Genomic DNA, 27,666 nt, shown 5'->3' on the forward strand with positions numbered 1-27,666 from the left:
CGAAATAAGCTGTTTCGATGAGTAGCATCCACACATCCTCCAGGGCTGGTGCCGTTGACATTCAACATCGACACTGGACAGCACTACATCGAAATAGGCGCCTCAGGGGAGCGTCTACACACAAGAGCAGCCCCAATCGAAATAAGGGTGCCAGGAAAGGCTGCAGACAGCGTCACAAGGCAGACTAGCACTTCCGGGGCAACAGTAAGCCACTCCCTTAAAGGCCCCCTCCCAGGCAGACTCAGCCTGCACACCACAAGGTCTGCAGAGCCCACAAGCACTTACACCCTGTGTAAGCAGCATGGACCCCCAGCAGCTCAGGGGCTGGACAGAGCTTCTCTCAACCCCTCCGCTGATGGCCGCCATGGAGGACCCCGCTGTTTCAATGTTGCAGGACGCGGATCATCTACACATGCCCTACTTTGACGTTCAATGTCGAAGTAGGGTGCTATTCCCATCTTCTGAGGAGGATAGCGATTTCAACATCTCGCAACCTTACGTTGATTTCAACTTTGAAATAGCGCTCAGCATGTGTAGACGCAGGGGGGCTATTTCGAAGTTGGCCCAGATATTTTGAAATAGCTGGCTAGTGTAGACGCGGCTTAAGAGAGGAGAAATCAAGTCAGTTCAGTCAGGGGGGATGTGGCCCATTATCGGTAATTAATGTGGAGGTATGAACATCAAGAGCAGAGAAACTGCTTTTGTAATGGCCCAACCACTCCCAGTCTCTGTTCAGTCCTTGGTTAATGGAGTCAAATTTGCAAATGAGTTGCCTCTCTGAAATTTCTCTTTGCAGTTTATTTTTGAAGTTTTTTGGTGTAGGACTGCTACTTTTAAATCTGTTACTGAGTGTCCAGGGAAATTGAAGTGTTCTCCCAAAGGTTTTTGTATGTTACCATTCCTGATGTCTGATTTATGTCCATTTATTCTTTCACGTAGAGACTGTCCAGTTTGGCCGATGTAAATTTCAATGGGGCATTGCTGGCACATGATGGCTTATATTATATTAGTAGATGTGCAGGTGAAAGAGCCCTTGATGGTGTGGTTGATGTTAGGTCCTGTGATGATATCGCTGGTGTAGATATGTGAGCAAAGTTGGCACGGCGGTTTGTTGCAGGGATTGATTCCAAGTTTAGAGTTACTGTGTTGTGGTCTATAGTTGCTGGTGAGAATTTGTGTAAGGTTGGCAGGCTGTCTGTAGGTGAGGACAGGTGTGCCTCCCAAGGTCTGTGAGAGTGAAGGATCATTGTCTAGGATGGGTTACAGATCACTGATGATGAGCTGGAGAGGCTTTAACTGGGGGCTGTATGTGATGGCCAGTGGTGTTCTCTTGTTTTCCTTGTTGGGCCTGTCTTGTAGCAGGTGGCTTCTGGGTACATATCTGGCTCTGTCAATCTGTTTCTTCACTTCCTTAGATGGGTATTGTAGTTTCAGGAAAGCTTGGTAAAGGTCTTATAGATGCTTGTCTGTGTCTGAGGGATTGGAGCAAATGTGGTTGTATCTTATTGCCTGGCTGTATACAATGGATTGTGTAGTATGCCCTGGATGGAAGCTGGAGGTGTGAAGGTAAGTGTAGTGGTCTATGGGTTTTTGGTATTTATGTGACCATCACTTATTTGCACAGTAGTGTCCAGGAAGTGGATCTCATGTGTGGACTTGTCCAGGCTGAGGTTGATGGTGGGGTAGAAACTGTTGGAATCATGGTGGAACTCTTCAAGAGCCTCTTTCTCATGAGTCCAGATGATGAAGATGTCATCAATGTAGTGCAAGTAAAGGAGGGGCACCAGGGGATGACAGCTGAGGAAGCATTGTTCGAGGTCAGCCATAAAAATGTTGGCACACTGTGGGGCCATGTGGGTGCCCATAGCAGTGGACTGATTTAAAGGTATAAATTGTCCTGAAATCTGAAATAGCTGTGGGTGAGCACAAAGTCACAAAGCTACACCACCATTTGTGCCTTGGTTCCATTGATCACAGGCTGACAAGCACTGTTGCAAACTATGCAGCCGTGGCCATCCAAGCCAGATTTTTCTCACACAGAAGGAAAAAGGGGAGAAGGGAAGGAGAGCACAGAAGATATGGAAGAGAAAAAGACACATTCCATAGAAGTGTAGAAGTACGAGGAACCTAGGGAAGTCACCAAATCTAGCCCCCACATTTAAGGAAGGACAATTAAACCAGAGAGCATCCATGGCAGGTATTTGTTCTAACCTGTTCTTAAAAACCTCCAGTGATGGTGATTCCACAGTCTCACCTGGAAGCCTACTTCAGTGCTTGGGGAAGGTGGTGAGTATATAAATTGTCCCCCACAGTTTGAACTAAGGTGGTATGAACAGTAGTGAACACCAAAATGCTGTTCTTTGTGTCCTATCCCCTATCTGGATGCCAGAGGCATGAACCTAAATTTCTTGGGGCCTTTAAGTTTGTGCCTGAACACTGGGAAGTTATAATGCAGTACGTTGGTGCCTTATTTCAAGCTGCAAGGCAGTGTAGACATCCCAGGTCTCACATCCCTGGCAGTGGATGGGATTCAGCTGCAGCTGATGGAGGTGTCTTTGTTATGTGGCTCCCTCTCTATGACCCGGCTGGGTCAGGATTAGAGTGAAGAAGGTCAGGGATCCTAGGAAATGATCAAGATGGCAGTTGTGATGGTGAAATTTGTTCAAATAGTGAGATTTTCTCCTATGTAGTCTCTTTCCTTAAGGAACCCAAAAGGGAGTGGTCAGTGAAATACCATGCTCTCTCATTATTTAATGTGGCAATTATGCCCAATATCCAACACACCAATTCTGCTTTATTGATTTTTCAATCCTTGTCACCTCTTGTTTACCAGGCATGATTGTAAGATGGCCCTGGAGTTATAGCAATAAAGCCTTTTTGCATGGACTATTTTAGTATTTCTGTCTCCCACTTATACTGTTCCCATCAACAAATGATGTTATTAGTTATTGTGCTGTCTTACAACGTTTCACTTTCCCCAGATGAGCTCCCAATTAGGATAAATTTATAGGCCCAGTTATTATAAAAGAAACACAAACTCTGAACAAAGCATTATGATTGCTCTTTTCAAAGTTTATAACTGAACAGTGACTTAGTACAGCTTTGAACTTCACAATTTTAAAAGAAATATGTGCACATTCCCTGTTTTTAATAGTTTACACTTAACACTTTACTGTCTTTGCCTTGTTTGTTTTGGTTTGGTTTTTGTCTGCTGCCCGATAGATGCCTTGAATTTCCAAACAAGATCTGTGGTTGACTGGTCAGTTTGTAAGTCTGCATTTCTATAGTAGCTTTTGTTTGACCTTTTCCTAATATCATAGGAACTCAGTAAACAAAAAGACACACAAATCTTACAGAGTTCAGTTTCTGGAGAGAATCAACTATATGACATCAATATTTGTCTGACACAACAGTCAGTCAGTGAATAGTTCCCATGGTCCTCATTCTTTTTTTCATATCTAAGATCCCTTTTGGCATATTAGGACTCCTACTCCCAGAATCCTTTTTATCGGTGCACCCCTTCCATTTAGAACCATAGAAAGTCATGATGTGTCAGGCTGTGGTTGTGTTCCCTGACCCATTAAACTATCCCCATATTATTAATGGATTTACGATAAAGGACAGCCACACTGTTGTTACCACATGGAATTTTTAATTGGTGGCACCACTGGCATCAAATCAGAAAGGGGTCAGTATTTGTCTTGTTATTACCTGAGACTACACACTGTCATTCCTTTATGCAGAATAGGAGGCGTTTGTGGTAACAGTTGGCAAATGTTTTGCATTATAGATTCAGTGTTACATTAAGTCACTACTAGTGACATGTGAGTGCTTTGTTAAACTATATATGTATATGTGGCTCTTCATATAGTTCATTGTGTTCTTTACTCTAAAATGCTTTAAATGATTTAAATTAATTTGTTTACCTAAATCAGAAGATCTGAGAAATGTCTATTAATATTAAATAGAAAAAAATTGACTTTTTTGTACAAGTGTTCACCTGTTTAAATCCAGCTTCGGTAGTAAATTTAATCTCTCAAACAGTTTTCTTTGGAATTATGGGAAAGCACAAACTGTGCAACTCTGTGTGCCTTAATTCACTTATACAGTTCTCCAAAAGAGGGTGAGTTCCAAAAAGTGAGCAAATAGAACATTTTTTTCTGTCAACAGCAAGCAGAAAAGCATAAATGAGGTGTTTTAGCAGGTGCACATACAAAGCTAGTCCTGCAGCGGCTTAATTCTAGTGCGGCAGCCTGCCCTGATAGGAGCATGGTAAGGAGCCATCTGCCAACGTGTGTTTTCACAAATACATTAGGCTGATTTAAACATCCTAATGCAAAGTGCGGTATCCAAGATCCTCAGATGATTTTGAACAAACCTTGAAGGAGTTTAACAATGTGAACAGTTACAACTGTAAAACTGTGATAGCTGAATGCATGCACTTATGTGTTTTAATGTGTGTTGGAAAAATGTGTGATTACAAATAAAATTGCAGGCACTGGGCTAAATTCACAGATGAGTCTAAGAAATTTGGGAGGCAAGCTAAGTTGGTATAAATTATACTTTTTTACTTCTACTATACCGGGTTACACCAGCTGATACTTACATGATGGAACACATTATATTCATAAGTACTTACTGGAAATTTTCACTCCTTCTACACACCACTTCTAGACTTGCTCCATATATCCCTTAGTTCAGTCATTTTAATATTTCTAATATGCTCTGTCTTGCTCTCTGCTTAGCAAGAGATACTTAATTCACACATGACATGGAGGGGAGATGTAAATTTTAGATTTCAATATACATAAAGGAGTCACCAGCTGGTGCTACGCCAATAATTCTATCAGTACTTTTCCTTAGTGTGAGAGTACTGTACAACCCTGGAATAAAGGATGTGTTGGTGTTCATTCTATGTTACAATCCACCTGTGCCAACTTTCTGATTTCCCAGGGCATTGTCAAACCCTGCTGTGATCCAAGCCTGCCCCCAGTCCCTCCCTTCTCCAATGCCCCATCTCGTCCCATCCCAATGCACCACTTCCTGCCTTCACCCCTCCCTGGCCTGCTTATTCTCACCCTGTTCTGCTCCCACCAAGTGCGCTCTGCCCTCTCCCTGATCCTCCTCCTTCCTCCCAGCACTTTCTGCTCACTACTGAACAGGTGCTCAGCAGTGGGCAGCAGGCAATGGGAGTGGGTGGGGGGGGTTGGAGACTGGCTGCTGTTTGGCAAGGCCCACCAGTGGGTTTTGAGCACCCAGTGTTTTCTGTGGGTGCTGCAGCGCTGACGTATCCACAAAGTTGGTGCCTATGCATCAATATTTTGGGTGGTTGAGGGGGTAATTGTTGAAAAGATAGGAGCGTTTGCTTTCTGTCTTAATCTATCCAAAGTCAACTCTTGGGGAAGATTTGCTGCCTGGGAACAGTATATAACTGTGTATATTATTACATATAGGCAAATGGCATGTAAATAGAAAAAGTAACAGAAAATACCCAGAGTCTGTCACTGATTTCTTAAACAATGGGAAACTGACCTATAAAGCCCCAATGTCTGAGGCTGCTCAGCAGAAGGGCAATGTTACATGTCCTTTTCCCATGCTTGACATCATTTATTATCCTTACAGACTAATTAAGTAAGTCTCTAAGGAAACACTATTCAAGTAATGTTGTTTCTGAATTTACCTCAGTTGCATTTCCTTATCTTTTTTTAAAATATTTAAAATATTTTATTTTAAAACTGCTGGAGGAGTTTGATGTTTGGTTTGTGGGAAAGAACATGTGCCATGCAGTGTGATGATATAACCTGAGCATACAGGAGCTTTGATAAGGCAGCTTTTACTGAAATTCCTGAAACTGGACCCCTTGTGTTTCTACAGAAAGTGTTGATTATGGGCCAGTGTTTGTACAAGAGCCTGATGATGTGATTTTTCCGACTGATTCCGATGAGAAGAAAGTGTCCCTGAACTGTCAAGCGAGAGGAAACCCTGCTCCAACTTACAGGTACAGTGAATCTGTTGAGAAGTTCTTGTTTGGCCTGTGTGCTCTCCTACTGAACAACATGTGGAGGGAAACAAAGTAATGGAAAGATGCAGAAGCCCAAGCATAACTTCCCTGTTCCTGGGGCTCTGGGACCAGTGTGGACTCTGAGGAGGCAAATGGAAAAGGGAACTGCCAGGAGTTATAGCTCGAGGATCCCCAAATGTCTCCATCCATTTGAAGATGTTTCTAGATAATTATCTGACCCTCATCATTTTAATATTTGAACAATGCAAAATTATTAATGCATTTAATTCCCACGCCAGTGAGAGATTAGGAAGTGCTGTCCCATTTTACAGTTGAGAAATTGAGGCACTAGGTAGATTAAATGACATGTCCAAAGGCACACAGGAAGTCTGTAGCTGAATGGAGAACTGAGCCCAGTTTTTGAGTCCTAATCCAGTGCTTTGTCCTCCACATCATCATTACTACACTGAGAAAATGGGTAGCCCCCTGCCTCTGCATTCCTTTGCAGACCTCACTCAGCCCTAGAAGTACAGAAGGAACAGGACTAGGTGGGTTGCTATTTGTTCACCTCACTACCACCAATCCTTAGCATCAATCAGGTGCACAACTCCACAGGTCATGAGCAGCTCAAGCACTTTCCACAGGCCCCACTGTTTCTCTACGGTTAGTGATGGGCACACTCCAAAATACTGAGCATCTCCCTGGGATGTCCAGCCCCTCTTCTGTTGGACACTCATAGAGGCTGCGTCTACACTGCGAGGTAAAATCAGTTTTAGTCAGCCCGACTTTTCCAAGTGCCTGTCTTCACTGTCAATTCCACTAGCTCAATTTATGGAGCATTAAAATCGACATAATATCGAAATCCTTAAATCGTAGTAACCAGACAGGTGTAATGTTCAGTTCAAATTCAAAATTCTGAATGAAGGGTAGTGAGGATGCGCCATATCTTTATGTTAAATTCATTAGCCTCCGTAGATGTCCCACAGTGCCCTACAGTGCTCTGCTCTTGCCTCTTATACCTCCACAGCTCTGAGGTGCAGAGGAATTAGGCAACAGGAAGACTGTTACAATTGGGCACCTGGAAGCCCGTGGCTGTAGGGTCATGAGATGCTGAAAAATCTTCTTTTTTTTCATTTGCGAGTATCATGACTGTGGGGTCTGTGGTTCTGTGTATACCTCTGCTAGCTGCCTTTTTTTCTGCACTGCCTTGTGCCAGCTGCTGCCCCCCTCCGTACCATGGCTAGGCTGTGGATGGGGGTTGTGCTTGTCTGGTAGGACAAGAAACTTCTTTTTAGTCGTTTACATGTTATCCTGCCCCCCGACTTCCCTCTCTTCCCTCCCCGAGAGGTGCAGTGCATTCTGGATCTTTCCCTCACCTGCCTCACATGGCAGCTAGTCTGTGGGTGGGGGTCATGCTTGGATGAGAAATTTCTTTTCAGCCATTTACATTTTGTCTTGACCCCCATATTCCCTTCCTTCCCTCCCCCTGGAGGCACCACACACTCTGGAACATTCCCATGCCCAGCTGCATCACGTGGCTTGACCCCAAACCAATAAAAGGATACGCTGTGCAAGGTTCCAGACAGCTTGCGTGTGACGAAGGTCATGACTTTCAGGGACTGACTGTATCCAGGGGTCTTTTAGCCGCACAGGGGATGTCTGTCTCAGTGGTAATGATTTCCAGGAGCTGGCTATAGTCTGGGCTCCTTTAGGCACCCATGGGAAATCTCCCTTGGTGCTCATGATTTTTGGGGCTGACTGTAGCTGTGGGTCTTTTAGTCACTGGGGGGAAGTCTCCCTTGGTGGTCAGAATTTTCAGGGTCTGGCAGTAGCCAGGGGTCTTTTTTCTGCCAAATGGATGTCTTCCTTGGAGGACACGATTTTAGGTCAATGGAAGAAAATACTGTGTCACTAGAGTGGCTGTCCTCCTGGACCAAATTTTTATATGGGCTTTATCAAAGGCCAAAGGGGTGGGCTTTATTTAGGGGTCTTTTACCCACCCTGAGCCATAACTATTTCAATGATTCATTCAAGTTCCAGTGGAGCAACTATGTCTACTTAAACATGTGTCTTCTTTTGCAGAAGGCCTAAATCCAGATCCAAGTTCCTATATAATGAAAGGGTCTCAGTGGGCAGTTGTGATTGTCGTGGCTGTCAAAAGTCTACTGTCTTTTAGCTTCCCCAAGCCATTACTGATGATTCATTTGCGTTTCAGTGTAGCATCAGTGCCTACTTAGAGTTCTCTTTCCCTGGAGGCCTGAATCCATATCCAAACCTAAAATAAAGCATAGGCACGCTACTAGTAGGGGCAGGTGGAGGGTCTCCCTGGGTGGTCATGGTGTTTGAGGCTGTCAAACGTCACGATTTTGGGGTGCTGGTTGTAGCCAGGGGCCTTTTAGCCAACCCAAATTATACATGTTTCAATGAAGGCAATGTAGTAGCTATACAATTGCCGCAGTTCTTGAAGCAAGGCTTGCAGCAGCAAATATTCTTGCCTGAGGTTCTTTTTTGGCAGGTCCAAACCTGGCTGTAGACTGGCTGTAGACTGTGAATGATTCATTCGAATTTCAGTGTAGCACTGATGTCTACTTACACATACTTAACATAGTGGGGAAAGAGGGGAATGAAATGTGGGAAGATGTTGTCATATATCCAGATCTACTTGCCATGCCAGAAGGCTATGGAGCTCAGGGAACTGTGAGATAGATTCCCACAATACACTCAATTTAAACTACTTGTGTGTGGCAGCAGTAAGTCGATTTTGTAGGGAGCATGTGGGAAAGCAAAGATGCTCAAAATCGAATGGATAAAACCCAGCATTAAGAAACTGATTTTAATCAATTTGGTTTTATCTCGTAGTGTAGACTCAGCCAGTATTCAAAGACTAGGGCTTCCGGAGTAAATAGAGTTTACCAACTCCACTTCAGATTACTGCTCAGCTTAGCACACAGTAGATAGATAGATTTATAGGGAAATAAAGTATAAGTTCATTTAACAAAGAATAGAAAGAAACAACAAAATAGAAAACCAAAGAATAGAGATTCAAAGTGGATGCAAGAAGTAGCACTAGAAATACATGATGACATATAAACAAAAATCTTTATTCTCCTTCAACAGACTATATTTAATATTAAGTAGCAAATCTCAGGAATTCTCCCAGATGGAGTTGTCTAGCGATAAGCTTTTATATCAGGTTGACAAGCAATAATAAGTTACTTGGCCCTGATGGTATTTACCCAAGTGCTCTGAAAGAATTCAAATTTAAAATTATTGTACTATTAACTACGATTTGTCGCCTATCACTTAAATCATTCTCTGTGCTAGATGACTGGTCAATAGATAATGTAATGCCAAATTTTGAAAGAAGAAAAACCGGATCTCCAGAGGTAACCAAGCACATACAGAACAGTAAGCCTATTCAGTAACAGACGAATTGGTTTAAACAATAATAATGAAAAGAACAGTAAGATTCACAGATGAACACTGTGTTCGGAAATCATGGACATGGCTTTTGTAAAGGAAAACCATGCATCACCAGTGTATTAGATATCTTTAAGAGTGCTACCAGCTGTATGGACAAGGGTGATCAAGTGAGTGTAGTGTTCTTGGACTTTTAGAAAGCTTTTGACACGATCCCTCCCCAAAGGCTCATAAGTAAAATTAGCCATTCCTGGCGTAAGAGAGAAGGCCGTCTCACAGATGAATGATTGGTTAAAATAGTCTGTTTTCACAGTGCAGAAAGGTAAGTAATGGGGTCCAGTGTTCTTCAGTATGTTCATAAATGATTTGGATGTGCAAATAAGTATTGTGTGGCAAAGTTTGGAAATGATACAAAATTATTCAAGATACTTAAATTGAAAGCCGATCATTAAGAGTTAGATAAGGATCTCACAAAACTGGATGACTTGGAAACAAAATGGCAGTGGAAATTCATTGTTGATAAATTCAAAGGAATTTACTTTGGAAAACATAATCCAAACTCTGCATACAAAGTGATTGGGTCAAAAAATAGCTCTTGTGACTCAAGAAAGAGATCTTGGAGTTATTGTACTTAGAGCTTTTAAATATCTGCTCAAAACGCAGCACCAGTTAAACTAGTTAACAGGCTATTTGAAGCCATTAGGAAAGGGAAATTCATAGTGCTTCCACACTTTGAATATCACATACATTTCTGGTTGTCCCTTTTCAAGAAAAAAGTATTAGAATTGGGAAAAGTATGGAGAAGGGCAAAAGGAATGATTAGGGGTATGGAATGGCATCATGTAAGAAGAAATTAAAAATACTTGAGCTGTTCATCATCACAAAGAGTCTTCTAAGCAGGAATATAATAGAGCAGTGGTATTCAGCCTGTAGGTCATTCAAAAAAATTTTTGGGATCCCCAAATGAGAAAAGGTTGGAAACCTCTGTGATGGAGATCTATAAATTCATGAACAGTTTGAATAAAGTGAATAAGGAAGTTTTATTTACCCTTTCACATAACACGAGAACCAGGTGTCATCCAAAGAAGCTAACAAGCAACAGATTTAGAAAAACTTAAATAATTTCTTCTTCACGCACAGTCAACCTTTGGAACTCATTGCCAGGAGACATTGTAAACACTAAAAATATAACTGATAGAAAAAAGAACGAAATAAGTTCCTGGACAATAGGGGATATTTCCATCAATGGCTGTTAGTTAAGATGGGAAAGTACACAATCTAATGCTCCAGGTGTCCCTAAATCTCTAACAAGAGCTGGGACTGGGAGTAAGTGAATTGCTGTTTTCTGTTCTCTCCATCTGTAGCATCTGCACTGGCAGACGGGATAGTGGGCCAGATAGACTATACGTATGACCTAATATTGCAATTTTTATGTTCTTATTTGGAAAGCTGGAGTGTACCTACCCACTATGGATGCAATCTTTGTGGAGTTTAGCTGCTGAAATCGAAGAGGTCTATACTCACCATATGCTTACTCTGACAAGCCAGATTATAATTTGGCCAAATTTGGACAGATTTTCATGGGAACAGCAGTAGATATTTCCTTGACATAATGGTCAGGCCCCTGTCAAATTTCAAGTGCCTTCTCTAAAATGTTGTGACAACAGAACATATTAAACAAAATTTTCTGGTATTTAATGTTTTGAGAGCAGTATATTTTCCTCTGCCCTGGTTCTCAAAAATATCTAAATTGTTTCATCTGAATGTTTGCAAAAAATGGATGAGCTAAGTAGATATCCTGAATGGAAAATTTCAGCTCATACATATAGGCTGTGGCCACACTTGGCCAAACTTTTGAAATGGCCATGCCAATAGCCAAATGGAAGAATACTAATGAGGCTCTGAATTAAATATTCAGCACCTCATTAGCATTAGCACACTTCCGGCCATGGCACTTCAAAAGCGCTGCTTTCAAACACGCACAGCTCAGCTTTCGAAAGGACCCCACACATTTCAAAATCCCCTTATTCCTCCCAGCTGAAGTGCCTCAGCTGGAAGTGTGATAATGCTAATGAGGTGCTGAATATTCAGTTCAGCGCCTCATTTATATTCTTCCATTTGACCATTAGCATGGCTATTTCGAAGTTTTGGCCAAGTGTGGCCACAGCCTTAAAGTTTGCCAAAGTTACAAATGATTGGAAAAAGAATCTTATAATAGGAAGTATCTGAAGACTTTAATTAAATCATTACTACAGGGTGCCACCTATAATAATCCGCTTGATTTATCTGCATATTTTGTATATTTTCAGTAGTTTCCTTTTTCAGACAATTGCTGAACTAATTTCTCCCTTTTTCTCTCAAGATGGCTACGAAATGGAACTGAAATTGATATAGAAGGTGATTACCGCTACAGTTTGGTAGAAGGAAGTTTTATCATCAGCAATCCAAATGAAGCAAAGGATTCTGGGCAATATCAGTGTTTAATCACCAACGTGTTTGGGAGTATTTTGAGCAGAGAGGCCACCCTTCAGTTTGCATGTGAGTAACAATATTTTATAGGGAGTCAACCGTAAGTGATTCATCAGAGTACTCAGGAGGTGCACCAACACCCTGTGCCTTTGACAAAATTGTAATTGCTAAATGTGCCCCCCATGCTCCATTTCTGACCCTCTGGAGAGTCAACAATTGCACTATTTAATAATATTCTGTTCTGTAATTTGAAAATACTCTCTAGACTGTTACTTGCGTAACTTGCTAAACTAGTCAGAGAAATCTTCTAAAAACCACACAATTGCTGTAAATTTAATTTTCTATTTCTACATTCAGACTTAATCTGAGCTTAGCTGACTAAGTGTACATGGTGGAATAGCTTCAACAGGAGAGACTGAAAGTTGTGCCAAAATATCACATAACCCAGTGGCTGGGCTCCTTTCCTGTAATGTAGGAGACTCAAGACAGAGGTTGAGTCTAGGTCTCTTTATCCCAATTTGATGCCTTAACCAGTGAGCTAAATTACATAAGGAAGGCAGCCATAGCTTCTGCAGTGGCATCACTTCCTTCTTCTCCCTCTTCTGCTGTTAATGAACGGCTGTCCTAAGTTCCCAGGTTCTGTTGGCAACTAGAAAGTGCCCTAAAACACAAATGTTTGCTCATGCTGATTCCATTCTAAGTGTACACAGGCTCCCATGCATGGGTATCAGAGATTTTTGTCTTAGTCGTATCCATAGGATTGGCTGTGGCACCCACTTGAATGCCATGCTCATGTATTGATGTGTTAGGTGCTGCTGGCCTTATGCCTCCCCAGTGGTTAGTCTGCATGACTTTCCTTGCCTTGAAAGGGCTAGCAGTTTCATCTCTACTGTCTTCTAGCCCTAGGGCCTTTTAAATAGTTTGTTTATAGTTCTTAGTGTTTAAGTAGTTGTTAAGTATTCTGTATTATGACTAAGCAAACCATCAGCCCTGTAGCACTTTAAAGACTATTTAGTTAGCCTTTATAGTGCTACATGACTGTTTAGTTTGTATTGTAACATTGCCAGCTAGTGATCCCCATACCAGCTGACTCAAGTGCTTGGGGGAATCACGTGACAAACAAGTGCCACTGAAAAAACTTTGGAGTCATGACCCAGAAAGAACATGACATCCATTTGAGAGCCCTCCACTTGGAGGCTACTCTCTTCCTGGCTTCCAAGCCTTCCCAGCTGCACTCTACCCCCAGCACTTTGGCCTTGGTATGTAGTGTACCCCCAACACAGTGCTGTGCCTGGCACTGCTCTCTGATGCTGGCTCCCAAAAATAAGTCTAAGAAAGGTGGTTCTCTGGGACCAAGAGAGAAAAAATATGGGGTATCAGCCAAAGCTCCAATTTCCAATTTCACACTGGAGCCAAATGGACATGCCTTCCTGAAGGGAACTCTTATGCCAGCAAGCAATACACCACAGACTCTCAGGTTTGTGGTGGAGTCAATGGATTCCCAGGCTATCCTGATGCCCAGAAAGCACACGCATCCATCAGTGCCACTGAGGCCACTTGCATCACAGGATGTGTCAGGAGCTCCCTATGAGGTAAGGCCAGCCAGCAAACCCCCTGCCACAAACCTTTGATCCCCAGAGCTGAGCCAACACTCTCCATCGCTGTATTGCAGGTCTCCGGCTTCACAGCCAAGGTCCTCCACCCTAGATCACCAGCACTGCAGTCATGGTCTCCACCCTCTCAACACAGATCGATTAGGAGGAGGTGCCAGTCACTGTACCACTGGCACTGTTCATTTTCCCACTGATCACCTTCTTGGTGCAGATCCCCATCTCCTGCACCATAGGAATGGTCTCCATTGTGCTTCTGGTCCCACCGGTCCCCAGTGGTGGTGGCCCTATTCAAAATGCAAGTCTTCATTGGCAACAATTAGCCACTGGACCTAGGTATCAACAGCCCCACTTTGGCCATGGGAAGGATATTCTTCTGGCATGAAGTAAGGATTTCAGCCCCTTTCCAAAATATTATCAACCTCTGTTGACCTCTGTGATGCTATCTTGGCAACACAGGCAATGGCCAACACGGTGACCCTTCTGGAGTACTTGGGATATGCCTGTGATGCTAATATCCCCTTCACACCATTCATCAGCCTGTTGATAAAGAGCTAAAAATCCATCTTAAGTCCTGTTTTCGGAGCAGTTCATGACTCCACACAAGCCAGAGACTTTGTTCCAGAGGTACATTTTCATGCAAGGGCAGAGCTGATCTCTCATGTGAAGAACAATGGGCATCACTACTCACACCTGATGGCTGCCTGTACATATGTGATTTGTAATGCACGGCTCCATCTCCAGCTGCTCCAAGCATGGCTAGTCTTGTTCTACATCCCCAACAAGCATGAGGTAGACTGGACAGTCAGGGTTCCAGATGACATCCAGTCATCGCTGGAGTGGTAGTCCTACTCTGGGTTGGTGTTGGTGGGAGTCCCCTTTATGGTCCCATCTCCATTACAGACCCTGGAATCCAGTGCCTTGGGCCTGGGCTGGGGAGGCCATCTGGGTGAGCTCAGCATGTACGACTGCTGCTTGCAGGATGATTTGGCCCCTCCATATAAGTTTCAGGGAGCTCAAAGTAGTTCAACTGGCCTGCTAGGCTTCTTTTCCCTCAGTTGAAGAAAAAGGTGGTGTAGGTCCTGACATATGATACCACTGTAATTTATTATATTAACGGACTGAATGGAGTCAAATTAATGGCCCTTTGCCAAGAAGCTCTCATACTTTGGGACTTCTGTGTGCGTGGCATGGCATTCATCTGTTAGCCACATATATTTCCAGGACCAGATATGCATTAGCAAATCACTTCAGCAGGATCTTCTCTCCATGAATGGTCGCTCCATCCGGAGGTGGTCAGTATAATCTTCCAGATATGGCATCAGAGTAGGAATTGCCATGTGTTCTGTTCAGTCTGGGATATGGATAGGGACTTGCTGTCAGGTATCTTTCTGACCCCATAGTCAGAAATCCTGAGATATGCCTTCCTACCGGTGCTGTTGATTCAGAGTCCTTGTGAAGATTAAACAGGATGGGGGAAAGGTGGTACTGATACTCCTGAGTGGCCTCAATGGAACTTGTTTGGCACGCTCTTGGATCTTTGGCTAGCTGCCCCACTACTGCTACCTCTGTGGCCACACCTACTCTCCCTGAATCATGGCTGTCTTCTGCACCCAAATCTGGCAGCATTGCACTTGACAGCATTGCTACTGCATGTCTGAATGCTGAAGAATAGAATGCTTGGCACACATTCAACAGTTCTTGCTGGATAAACAGAAAGCCATCCATCAGAGTGACTTGCCTGGCCAAGTAGAAAAGGTTTGTGCATTGGGCCTTGGAATGACATGTCCAGGCTTAGCAGGCCTCATTGCAGGTGATTCTGGATTATCTTGTGCACCTCAAACTGCAAGCATTGTCCCTGGCATCCATCAGGGCCACCTGGCTTCCTGCTCTCCTCCTCTTTTCTCCTGGAAGGTTTTGCTGTGTGCCATGAATGTCAGGAGTGCACTGGTCTTCTGAATAGAAAGGGCAAAGCTATTTTACAAGGGAATGAAGCTATTCATTTTGTTGAGAGACAGGATGAAAGGTTGCCTGGTGTCTCTTCAGAGGATTTCATCCTGTATCACAGCCTGCATCTGCTATGGGTATGAGCTGGCAAAAGTGCCTCTACCAGCAATTGTGGCAGCTCACTCGACTAAAGTGTGAGTGTCATTGGCCTTCCTGGAACAAGTACCAAGCCAAGAGATCTCTGTAGCACTGCTACCTGGCCCTCTGTCAATGTGTTCACATCTCATTACCTGCTCACCCAGCAAGACTAAGATGATGCTGGCTTCTGGAGAGCAATTGTTCAAGCCAAATGACCAGGTACTCTGAATCCATCTCCATGGAAACTGCTTGTGAGTCGTCTAGAATGGAATTGACATGAGCAAGTACTTGAAAGAAAAAATGGTTACCTATCTTTCATAACTGGTGTTCTTCAAGTTTGTTGCTCATGTCCGTTCCATTACCCATCCTCCTGCCTCTCTGTTGGAATTGTTGGCAAGCAGGACCTCAGATGGTGCAGGGGCAGCAGCACCTAATATACCAATATATGAGTGCAGCTCTCAAGAGGGTGCCACAGCCAACCCTACGGATACCACTAAGGCAGGGGTGCATAAAGTGGGGTTGCACTCCGCAGAGGGGGCATGATATTTTGTAAGGGGGGGCACAGTGCAATCATCTCCACTCCCCTGAAGCTTCTGCTGCCTCCCAAACCCTGTACTTCCTCCCCCCATGGCAACTGCCATTGCCATCACCAAGAGAACACCCCCCACAAACTGTTGGGCCAATCAGAATGTGCAGAGGCCCTGTGCCAGGCAGCAGGGGCAGCCAGCGAGTTCCTAGCGCATTAAGGCAACCACACTGGTTCCCAGTAGTTCCCTGAGGTGCCAGTATGTGAGCAAGTAGGGAGGTGGGAGGGATAGCCCAGTGATTTGAGCATTGGTGTGCTTAAACCAGGGGTTGTGTTCTCAATCCTTGAGGAGGCCATTTAGGGATTGGGGCAAATAGATAAAAATTTTATGTAGGGATTGGGGCAAATAGATGTCAGGGATGGTGCTTAGTCCTGCCAAGAGGGCAGGGGACTGGACTAGATGACCGCCTGAGGTCCCTTCCAGTTCTAGGACATGTGCATCTCCCATTGCTTTCTATTGGCCAGGGATAGCTCAGTGGTTTGAGCATTGGCTTTCTCAACCCAGGATTGTGAGCTCAGTCCTTGAGGAGGCCATTTAGGGATTAGGGCAAACAGATGAGTGATGCTTGTGAGGGTGCAGGCCTGTCTTCAGCTTGGTGCCACCACCACTCATCAATATGGCACACCTATGAGTTCCCTTAAGCTTCCTGGGCCTTCCTCTGAGCCCCTCACCTGCTGCATCCCTTTCTGTGGTCCTCCTGTACATTGTGCAGGGCAGCTAACTGCAGGCTTAAAAAGTGAGGCCTGACACAAGAAGTTTGCTCACCCCTGCACTAAGGCAAAAATCTCTGATGATCATACATGCACCTAGAATGGAATGGATATGAGCAGCAAATCTTGAAGAAACAGTTATGAAAGGTAGGTAACCATTTTTAAATGATTGTAATTGTTATTACTAAATTCCTTAATAATGTGGTGGAACTATGTCTCTGAGGGTTGGGAAATATGTTGTTTACAAGTGGATTACCACCAATTGTGCCACTGTTTAAATTCTATACCGAAATGTAGAGGATTATAAAGGTACAAAATATAATCTGCTTACCACTCAACTACATATTTAAATATAAAATGCTACTGTGATCTCATCAGGCATTACTAGACTTCAGCTGTCAGGAAACACTGCTGTGTCTTACCTTCTATATAACAAAAGTATAGTAAAATGATTCCTTGGCTATTTAACATTACAACTGGTAAATCTGGATTGTTTTGGGGCTCTGAAATACAGAACTTTGTGTCTGATTTCTGAGGAGGAGCAAAATGTAGGTCAGCTGACCCTAATTTCAACAAGATGAGCTATTTGGGGGATAGGGCCAGAGTTACAGAAGTTAGTGTGGAATTCAAGTGTCTGACAGTTGCAATGTACTCAAGATCCAATGCATCTTTGGAAGGCACAGTAAAATAAATGTGTTCTCTTTTGACTAATTTTGACAGAACTATGCACCATCTCCACTTGGAATGTACCAGGAGGGTTTTGTATTTGAAATTTTTGACCAGCATTCATATTTGTAGTTGCAGAGATTGAAGTTGTCACAGTATGGCTATTTGCAGCACTTTTCCAGTCAATATTTTAAATTCTTAGCTCTGGAGAGATAGTAGAGCTTGCTACAGCAATAGGTTAATAGTAGAACGCTAGCTGGTAGATGTCAGAGGTGGAAGTTGACAAGACTACAAATGTCATAGGAGGAAAGGAGAATGTTTGAAGCAAATAAAGCACCATAGAAGAAAATGCTGAATGGTAAATAATTGAAGGAAACAGAAAGGATGTGAAGTAGTCAGATTGAAGTGGGCCACTGCTGAGGAACAGCAGCAGAAGAGGAGAGGGTGGAAAAGAACAGAATTTCCAATTGTGTCAATGTAAAGTGTTAGTCTTTTCATAGTTTGGGAGCAGCTCTGAAGCAAACAGCAATTCCAGTTATGATGTGTGGTCTGATTTATTTTCTTCTCGCCTGCTCTATGCTGCTTCTCATCTAACTCCTCCCTTTACATCAGTTGCACACTCTTGCTTTGTTTCCTTCCAGGCCATCCTCTACAACTAGAACTTGTTTCCTGTCCTGGTGACCAAGCTTCTGCCTTCATTTTTATAAACACACCATTTCCATGAGGCTTGTCAGCCCAGTGACATGTTGGTTTTGTTTATAAGATGATAATTTGCCTTTTTTTCCCCGATCCCACACAGAGGAAAAATTATAATCTCTTCCAGTTGTTTTGTGTGTGTGTGTGTGTGTGTGTGTGTGTGTGTGTGTGTGTGTGTGTGTGTGTGTGTGTGTGTGTGTGTGTGTGTGTGTGTGTGTGTGTGTGACTTCATCTACTTTGACTATCTTGGAGGTCAGGGCCTATACCTTCCCTTTCTAAAGTACCAAGAACACAGTTGGACTTAGTAAGTAATAATTAATGGCTGTTAGCCTTAAATCTCTCTTAATCCACACATAGTTCTTCACTCTTTGTTGTGTATGTCTCCAATAGAATCACAGAAGTGCTGGACTGTAAGGGACTTCAACAGATCATCTAATTCAGTCCCCTCAGCTCAGGACAGGATTAGGTGACAGTATTTCTGTCACATTTCTAACGTAGACCAGGCTGACAAAAAGTCTCCTATAATGCAATGATTTTTTTATAATATGTGGAAATCCACTATATAAAATGCTGCCTCTGTACTGTTTTAACTTGCTGTCATGATGATGAGAGCCTCGAATCGATAACGTGACATCTCCAACTTCTCACATATCCAGCTGAGTTTAGAACCTGAAAACTCATAGCAATCTATAAAAAGTTTAGATTTTGTGTCAGTTAGAAATTTGTTTCAGTAAATCAAACAGAAAATGAATCAAGATAGTCTCCCTGTGCTGTTCCCAGCTTGAAAATATCTTTGTGCCAACCTTGCTAAATTGATAGGTCATGTCTAAATCAGAACACACTGCTTTCCAGGGTACTCAGATGATTTAAATCTCAATATTCAGCTCGTCTGCCTTGCAGCAATAGTTAAAATAATTTGATCGTGGGCTTTAGGAGAATTGGAATATACAGTAGTAGGTACCGTAGTGCTCAGTATTTGCACTATAGCTAATGATAATCAGCAGTTTCCATTAGGAAACCTGAATTTCAGGGTTATATCTTGAAGTGTGCTTCACAGATGCTTTTTGTGTGCTTTACACTGTAGTTGATGGAATGTCTTTAATACAAAAAGTTGTGGATAGTTAATCTCCGGTGCCTTACAACATCCTCTCCAGAATAATCAGAACCTTCGTGCAAAAAATTTCATGGGCTTTACGTATGTAGATATCCCAGGTACAATGCAGTGCTATATGTAATGCTCATTTTCCTTCTACTGAAATGCATTAATTTGCTGTTTACATAGTTTGGTTATATTATTATATATAATATGATAGAATTTGATTTTATGTATGATTGTATCATTCATTCACAAGGGATTTTAAAGCACTATGATGAATCAAGATTGAAAGATTTGATGAATACGGTCTTTATGATGGGTTTTAATATGATACCATTTTGAATCTTGGAATTATAATTCCATTTAGCACAAAAGATCTTTGTTATTTAAAGTCAAAATGATACACAGTGGGCTGTCATCTTCAGAACAGTTTAATAATATGGGCCCAGACTGCACGTCTTTAAAATTTTGCCCCCTCGGGCAATATAAAGATTCTAGTGAGCACCAATGCCAATGCAAACTCTTGGAAATACCACATGTAGCCACGGTTCCAAATGCTCAGTTGAGCCCACCCTTTAAGAAAGGATCATGAACAATTTGTCCTTATCACTCTGAATCAACCTCAGTTCAGGCAGGTTACCTGTGTCTGATCCCTTTGGCTGAAAGATTTTGATTCAGACCTGTAATATGACATGGTTTCTGGACACAGCTAGAGAATCAATCCAGTATATATTTGATTAAAATCAGGCTACTTACAGCCCCAGGCTGGGATTTCCTTCTCACTAAGGCAAATCCAATCAGCCACAAAAATATCTCTGCCAGTCCCACTGTCCAGCCAGAAGCCACACAAGCAAACCCACAGACTTCCCAGCTGCTATACCAGCCCAGACCAACAATTCCCAAATTCAGTGAGCGGTTCTTTAAACCTATTTTCACCAACTCCACACAGATTCTTCCAGGCCCCAAGAGGTCCAGCGCAAGTCCCCAGTCAATATACACTTGGATCTTGCCCAAATCACCATTCTCACCAATCCTTCAGATCTAAACATATATAGGTTTAGTAACAAAAAAGAAAAAACAGTGTTAGAGAGAAAAATTGTTAAAGGGATACTTTACATACACCAGTTATAGTTATTGATACTTGCCAGCGATGTTATTTGCTGATTCTTGAAAGTCTCTGAAAGGCCATCCTATAAGGGATATAATTCAAGGTTACATAGTTTTAATTACCAGAGAATTGTAGATTCAGCCAGCTGGAGTCAGTATACAGGAACAATGATTGTTGGAACAGGGTCTAGAACAAAGAAGAAAGATCAAGTCCACCTCATGGTTCTCACTTGTCTAGGGACCAAAACCTTTTTTCCTTCCCATCAGGTCTTTGAGGTTCAATATCATCTGACCCAGGTGAGCCACTGTGGCAAAATTCCATTGGTCGTTGGTTTTGCCAGCACTCCCCGGTTATTTACATGTTAAGTGGAATGGATATCTGGGCATTTGATTTACATCCCATTGTTTAGCCCAGTATCCTGGCTGGGTCTGAGTTCACACCTCCTATTGGGAAGCTTAGTACTAAAACACTGCTAATACAACTACAAAACTAAAAGGCATAATTCTACCTATGACATGACACAGACATATAAGTAGCATACATAAATTCAGGACATTCTCAGCTTTCATTAGACTCCTCACATGGCCCTCCAGCACAATATTTGGGGCCAATATATACAGTGGGCACTTAAAATGGCCTCCTTATCCAATATAAAAGTCCAGCCATGTGACAAGGCCACTGCTGTATGAATTTTCACATAGTTCCACTGAAACCTTTAGTTTTCTGTGGTCTTGACAAAACAGACCGTTGTAGCCAAAGATCAGTTTCCAGTTTCCAAACTCAGCCTAGCTGAGGTGTGTTCAAGGAAAGAGGATTCACCAGAGATGGAATCACTTCCCATAATTATGTTTAATAAGACTGGCAACAAAGCATTCAAGAAGCATTTTGGGAAGTTAGGACCTAATCTGTAGTCAAAGCACAGCAATTATACAAGACTGTAATGATGTGAAAGCTGACCTAAAACCACCATGTAAAACCAAGGTGTCTGAAGTTATGAGATTTGGAGTTTGCATAATGGCATTTACTTCCTCTTGTTTGCTCTAGAAACCTAGGAATCGATTACACCTTACAGGGGGATGTACAGAAATAACATCCTGCCTGAGGTTCGTGGTCTGCACCATTTTGGCAAGTAATTAACTCCTTGTAGCGAATTAGACTAGCTCTTTCAATTAAGTAGAATAATGGTGCACCACTTCACAGTGAGGCTGACAGCCATGCCAGACCCACTGGGCTAGGGGTTGTGGGAAGTTCTGTCCTTCCAGAAAGAGCGGGGCTTCGGAAAGAAGGGGCATAACTGGGGCTTCCAACCTTCTGTGCTATCCCAAGCATGTGGTGCAGAGCTTTAGGTAATTTTTGAATCATCAGGCCCTGGGTCAATTGGTCCCTTTGCCCCCTCCTGTCAGAGGGTGTACCACTCCAAAAAAGCAGCCTACAGAGTGTTAAGGTATTTTTCAAGCAGCAGTACAGAAAAAGCACATGGTGCAGCATACTCAGGAAATACATAGGAAAGACTAAGGTAAACGAAAGGTTCATATGTTCCAATACCCTCCATCACATGATTTTGGACAAACTAAATTTGCGCTATGTTGCTGTGGTCATTATTATGCTGTGCAGCAAAAATGTGACACTACAAGCACCTCCCACACGTCATATCACATCCCTGTTTGTGCATGGTTAAATGATAGTCCTCTCTGAAACCAAAAATGGGCTTTGAACATTTTATTTGCTATCTTCAAAGTTAGAGAGTGTATAACTAGATTGTGTGTAAATAGACACAGACCTATAAACAACTACTAGAGTAATGGATATTTCAGTATAATGGATTGGAATTTGTCAAGCACTTTCATTTGTAGCTACTGATCTACTCAAGACCCTTAAAACACATTTGCAGGTATTTCTATAGCCCCAAACAAACACACACATTTTATTCTCGTAACCCTGGACTCAGCAACCTCTCCAAGGCAGAGTGCCAAAATTTGACTTTTTGACCTCTATGTATGGTCTGAGTGCTGGTGATACTTTTTAATGTCACTGATAGTCCCACTTATAACAGCTTCAGTAATAAATACATACAGATGCAGAGCTTTACCGTTTAGGTGACAGTAACATTAGCTGGTCTTTTGTAAATACACCAGTGGCATGGCTTTCAGCAAGCTTCTGGCTGCATGGAGGAGGAGGAGGAGGAGGTGCAGAGCTGTGCTCCTGCATCACATGCCCATGAAAATCAGCTTACATGCCACTCTTGGCTCCTGTGCTGGAGGTTGCTGACCCTTGTCTTACCCTATCCTTTCTGCCTTTGTTGTAGTAGATACAGTACCTAATAAATTTCATGTCCAGGGCTGTGCTGGCATCCTTATTTATGTTAATTTAGGAAAGCAAAGAAAAAGGCAAAATATTTTCATTGTTTATTAGGAAAAAAAGGAGGAAAATATGTTGCCAAATAAGTAAATATTTGCCAGAATTTAAACTGTAAGTGGAAGATTATTATGAAGCAAAACAAGAAAGGGAAGGAAATGAGAACAAAACATAATACATCAAAATGTTGAAATCTAATAACTGTAAACTAAAGTCATAGTTCAGATGTTGATCTGTAATGTGCTGTAACAAAACCAAAAATAAACTTGCTAGTTTGCCTTGCTTTTAAATATCAGCTTATACATATCTGAATCCATCAATATCTAACACAGGAGGTGTCATTTATTTGCCAGTCTTCTATTCAGGTCTGCTAACACTGAAGAATATCAAAGAATATTTATTGAATTTCCTTCCACAGTTAACACAATTCATGAAATTAGCTGTACAAAATGTGGCTAGCTCAGTGCACAAATCATCCGAGGTCTGACACAGCTTTACAAATTCTTAACTCAGTGGCATTATTTCAGATTTCCATGAGTGGAAAAGCCTCACCCACAGCCCCGTACCTTTCTACCCCATTCCCTTGGTTCTCCCCAATTCCTCCCCGCTCCCTACACACACACTGCAACCCTGCAATCTCTTTTCTTCCTATACCACTGCAGCCTAAGAACTGGTGAAGCTCTGTCCCTAGATCATGGTCATGGGCAGCAGTGAGAACTCCAGTCCCAGCATTGCACGGGAGGTCTGTGTGCTTTAGCAAGGGACCAGGGAAAGTGCACTGGGGATTCTCTCACCCTGCCACCTGGAGCTTCCACTGGAGAGCAGGTTAGATGCAGAAGCTTCCCCTGCAGCTTCTGCGGGTGATGGTGTCCTATCAGTATCCTTTGGAGAGGAGCAGGGTTCTGCTGCCCCATGGTTGCTGCCAAAGAGTGGTATTGGGCGCATGGGGGGATTTCCACCTCCCAATGTTACTGACACATAGGGGAGTCTACACACCATGTCTTCTGCTGCCCCATTTGCTCAGCAACCCAGCAACCAGGAATCCAGCATGCTGACAATGACAGTGGAGTTTTTCCAGGGTCCTCTCATTTCTCCTTTTGCATCCATCTGTCTTGTGGCAATAGTGGCTTAACAGAGCCATGGCTTTATCCACACGTGTCCTATTTGCTCCTGGCGGGAGTTTTTCAGGAGCCACTGACAGCCAATGCCCAAGGCTTGTAAAGCAGCTCTGCAAGGATGGCCACCCAGCTTCACTCTCCTGCAGGTCTGTATCAAGACAGGGGACAGTAACTCAGAGAAAATAAAGAAGAATTATGATAGAGTCTGTAAATTATGCACAGAAGTACAGATCTAAAACAGTTAATGCCCACAAACAACTCTAATGGTTTATATCACTAGCTAAATAGTTTAGTTAGTGCTTGTACACAGTTTAATGAGCCCCGATGCCTCATTTATTCCTGCATTGAGTTACTCTGTACATGGGGATAACTTCAACCTTATTGATCCTTATGCAACAGATCCTGAAAAAGTTCTGCTTACTTCAAAATGTTCAAAGCAGAGTATCAGCCCTATCAATTTCATTTATTGGGCCATATTTTCTGATTCCAGCAAACTATTGTCAGCAACTTTTCATAAGCACTGCTCAATCTTCTGCAAACATATTTTCAACAGTGCTGTATAATTTATACTTTGTGTTCTGTAAAAGCACTCATAGCAAGCAGGCATTTAGGCAGACAATTTGAATCTTAATTTCAGCTGTCACTTAAAGATGTACACTGCGTGCACTTGCTTTTCCCTTCTGCATGTTGTGTTTTTAGCATGAGACTAGTAGACATTCTGGCTACCTTTACACCAGCAAGCTTTGCTGGCAAAACCCCAAAACTTGTGGAGTGTACACATTCAAAATATTAACAAAACACAGCACTTTTGGTGGCAGCATTCTGCCTCAAAGCTTTGAGGCAAAACGCTGCTGTTGACAGAGTCTGCTGACAAAAATGCTTTGTGCATGCTCTTAGGGGTGCGGGGGCTTTGTTGAAAAATCTCTTCTGACAGTGACTTCTGTTGACAGAGTGCTGTAGTGTAACCATAGCCTCTGTCTACCTATAATATGTTGCAACTACCTTTCCTAATCTAGTCTCTGGTGCTTCTATGGCATCTAGAATCGTTGGATTTAAGTACAGATGACAGCAATGTAGGTAGCACAACTGGAGGATGTTTTCAAAGGCTCAAAGAGAAGTTAAGTGTAAAGATCCACTAAGTGGTAATATAGCAGTGTGCCTACCTGCCTTTGAAAATCGCTCCCGTATTGTTGAGAGGAAACCCGTGTGTCTGCCTTTATAGGATATCTGACGTTACTTTAAACTATTTCTTCTCCTTTAATCTTTTAGACCCTTTCTATTATATTCTTACTCTCCTTTGAGTTCTACTCTTCCCTCTGGGAGCTATGCTTTTACTAAGGAAAGACTACAATCAAAACGTCTGTGTTGTATTATGATCTGAACCTGGCCACATTTGATTTCTTCTGGGAAAGAATTACTTAGTCATCATTCTCCTCTGAACAGCATGGTGGCCCCAGTACTTGAATACCTTAGTCTGAGGTGCTCAAGTTGCAGTGCACAGCTTTCAAAGTGGGTTATAGGCAATGTTCCCTCTAACCTTTTCCATACATCTGTGATTTTTCCCACCCATGTGCAGAATAAATTTTGTTGTGTGCACCAGACATTTGTGAATGGGCACCACAAACCTAAAAGTGTGAGCTCCCTGCTAATCAGCTGGACAGCAACAGTCTCCCCTGAGCAGCTGCACAAGAGCTCAGCTTACAGGGAGCACTGGGTATGGTTGGTGAATTGGTTTGCAGTCTATTCAGTTGATGATGATTAAAACAAGTGCCCAAGTGAGTGCACATTGCAGCTGTCAGATCCTCAGCTCACTCTAAACCTCTCCTAGGCAGTTCCAGTTTGAACCCAATCAACCAAATAACATACTGGTAGAGTGACACTTCTCACCAGACCCCGTTGCTTGCTCTTTATCCAGGAGTCTTAGAATCATAGAACACTAGGACTGGAAGGGACCTCGAGAGGCCATTGAGTCCAGCCCCCTGCCCTCATGGCAGGACCAAGCATTTTCTAGACCATTCCTGAAAGCCATCTATCTAACCTCTTCTTAAATAGCTCCAGTGATGGAGATTCTACCATCTCCCTTGGCAATTCATTCCAGTGTTTGATCACCCTGACAGTTAGGCACTTTTTCCTAATGTCCAACCTGAACCTCCCCTGCTGCAATTTCAGTCCATTGCCTCTAGTTCTATCCTCAGAGGCAAGGAAGAACAAGTTCCCTCCCTCTGCCTTATGACACCCTTTTAAATACCTGAAAACTGCTATCATGTCCCCCCTCAATCTTCTCTTTTCCAAACTAAACAAGCCCAATTCTTTCAGCCTTTCTTCATAGGTCATGTTCTCTAGAACTTTGATCATTCTCGTTGCTCTCCTCTGGACCCTCTCCAATTTCTCCACATCCTTCCTGAACTGTGGTGCCCAGAACTGGACACAATACTCCAGCTGAGGCCTAACCAGCGCAGAGTAGAGCGGGAGAATGACTTCTCGTGTCTTGTTCACAACACACCTGTTAATGCATCCCAGGTCATTTCACAATGAGAGACAGAATCATACTATGACACCTGTCTTTGAAAGACCTCTTTCTTAGGGCCTGGTCCTGCACACGCTCAATTGTATAAAGTCAGTAGAACCCCTTATGGTGGTAGCCACTATGCCCAGTGGAGAGAATGTGCCATATCATTAAGATAGTAATGGGCTTTCTGAGCTCTGTTCGTAATGATATGAGTCAGACAACCATGAAACTACTTTGGCATTAAAGGCATCCACTTGCAAGCCTCTTCACCAATTATGCCACAAAATTTTATGAGGGTGTAGTTATACTATAGTTATTGACCCAAACTGTAAACTTTTTCAACTTGTATAAATATTAAAAGATCAAAGGTAATCTTTGGCATAAACCACAGAAGCAAATAATAACCTTACTCCTTTGTCTTTCAATCAAAAATAAACTCTTAACAAAAACTCCATCTCCATATTCTAAGGCCCTATCTCCTATATATTAGAGGATGGAGGGATCTCATCTTCACCAAATAATTAATAGCAATATATCAAGAAATATTGAGATTTAACTTGTTTTTGCAAATTGTAGCACAGAACATTCACTAAAGTACAGTGGCAGATTGTATACAATTACAGCTAAATTAAATTTGCCACAATAAATTAACAAGATACACTTTGTGATTTTTGCTGTCTATTCTTCTCATTTAACTATTAGTTCACAAAATTAAGATATTCTCAGCAAGTCTCCCTGATCTTAGTGGAAACTAACAAGGTTTGGCAGTGATAAGAACGGCCAAAGAGGAAGCTAACACTAGGCAAATTTCATTGCAAATAATTGTCAATCAGAATCCATTTTTTAAGTATCTCTATTATTATTATTATTATTATTATTTATATCATCATCTCAAGATACATATCCATGAACTAAGAGGTAGCTTTTGAAATAGCAGCTCAGAGAAGTATTCTTCAGAGTGAAAATATCTGTAGATTTTTAATTGCATATGTCTTTTACGCATGGGGGGCAGAAAGAACCAATTCACATTTCCATTCTCATAAGCCATTACATGTGCTGCTCACCATTATCTATTGTGGTGCCATTTAAAAAAATAATTCAGATATCGAAGTTTTTGTGGGCAGGAGTGGGTCCAATGAGGGCTTAGTGGAGAGCAACATGAAATGACCATGCAGCTTCTTAATAGTAAGCTTCTCTGTTATAGAATCATAGAATCCAACGATTCTATTACAGGGG

At 42.4% G+C, this 27,666-nt stretch overlaps 1 protein-coding gene across 1 annotated transcript in view; it reads left to right on the top strand.

The window, feature by feature from the left end:
* The window catches only part of CNTN5 (contactin 5), an 850,947-nt gene that overhangs the window by 441,432 nt on the left and 381,849 nt on the right, over positions 1–27,666 (top strand). Inside the window, exons 5-6 of the mRNA XM_074981652.1 lie at positions 5,875–5,998; positions 11,784–11,959. Coding sequence (XP_074837753.1) covers positions 5,875–5,998; positions 11,784–11,959 — 300 coding nt within the window. The remainder of the gene's footprint in view (positions 1–5,874; positions 5,999–11,783; positions 11,960–27,666) is intronic.

Source organism: Carettochelys insculpta, chromosome 1 (genome assembly GCF_033958435.1).
Source record: "Carettochelys insculpta isolate YL-2023 chromosome 1, ASM3395843v1, whole genome shotgun sequence".
Classification (NCBI taxonomy): Eukaryota; Metazoa; Chordata; order Testudines; family Carettochelyidae; genus Carettochelys; species Carettochelys insculpta.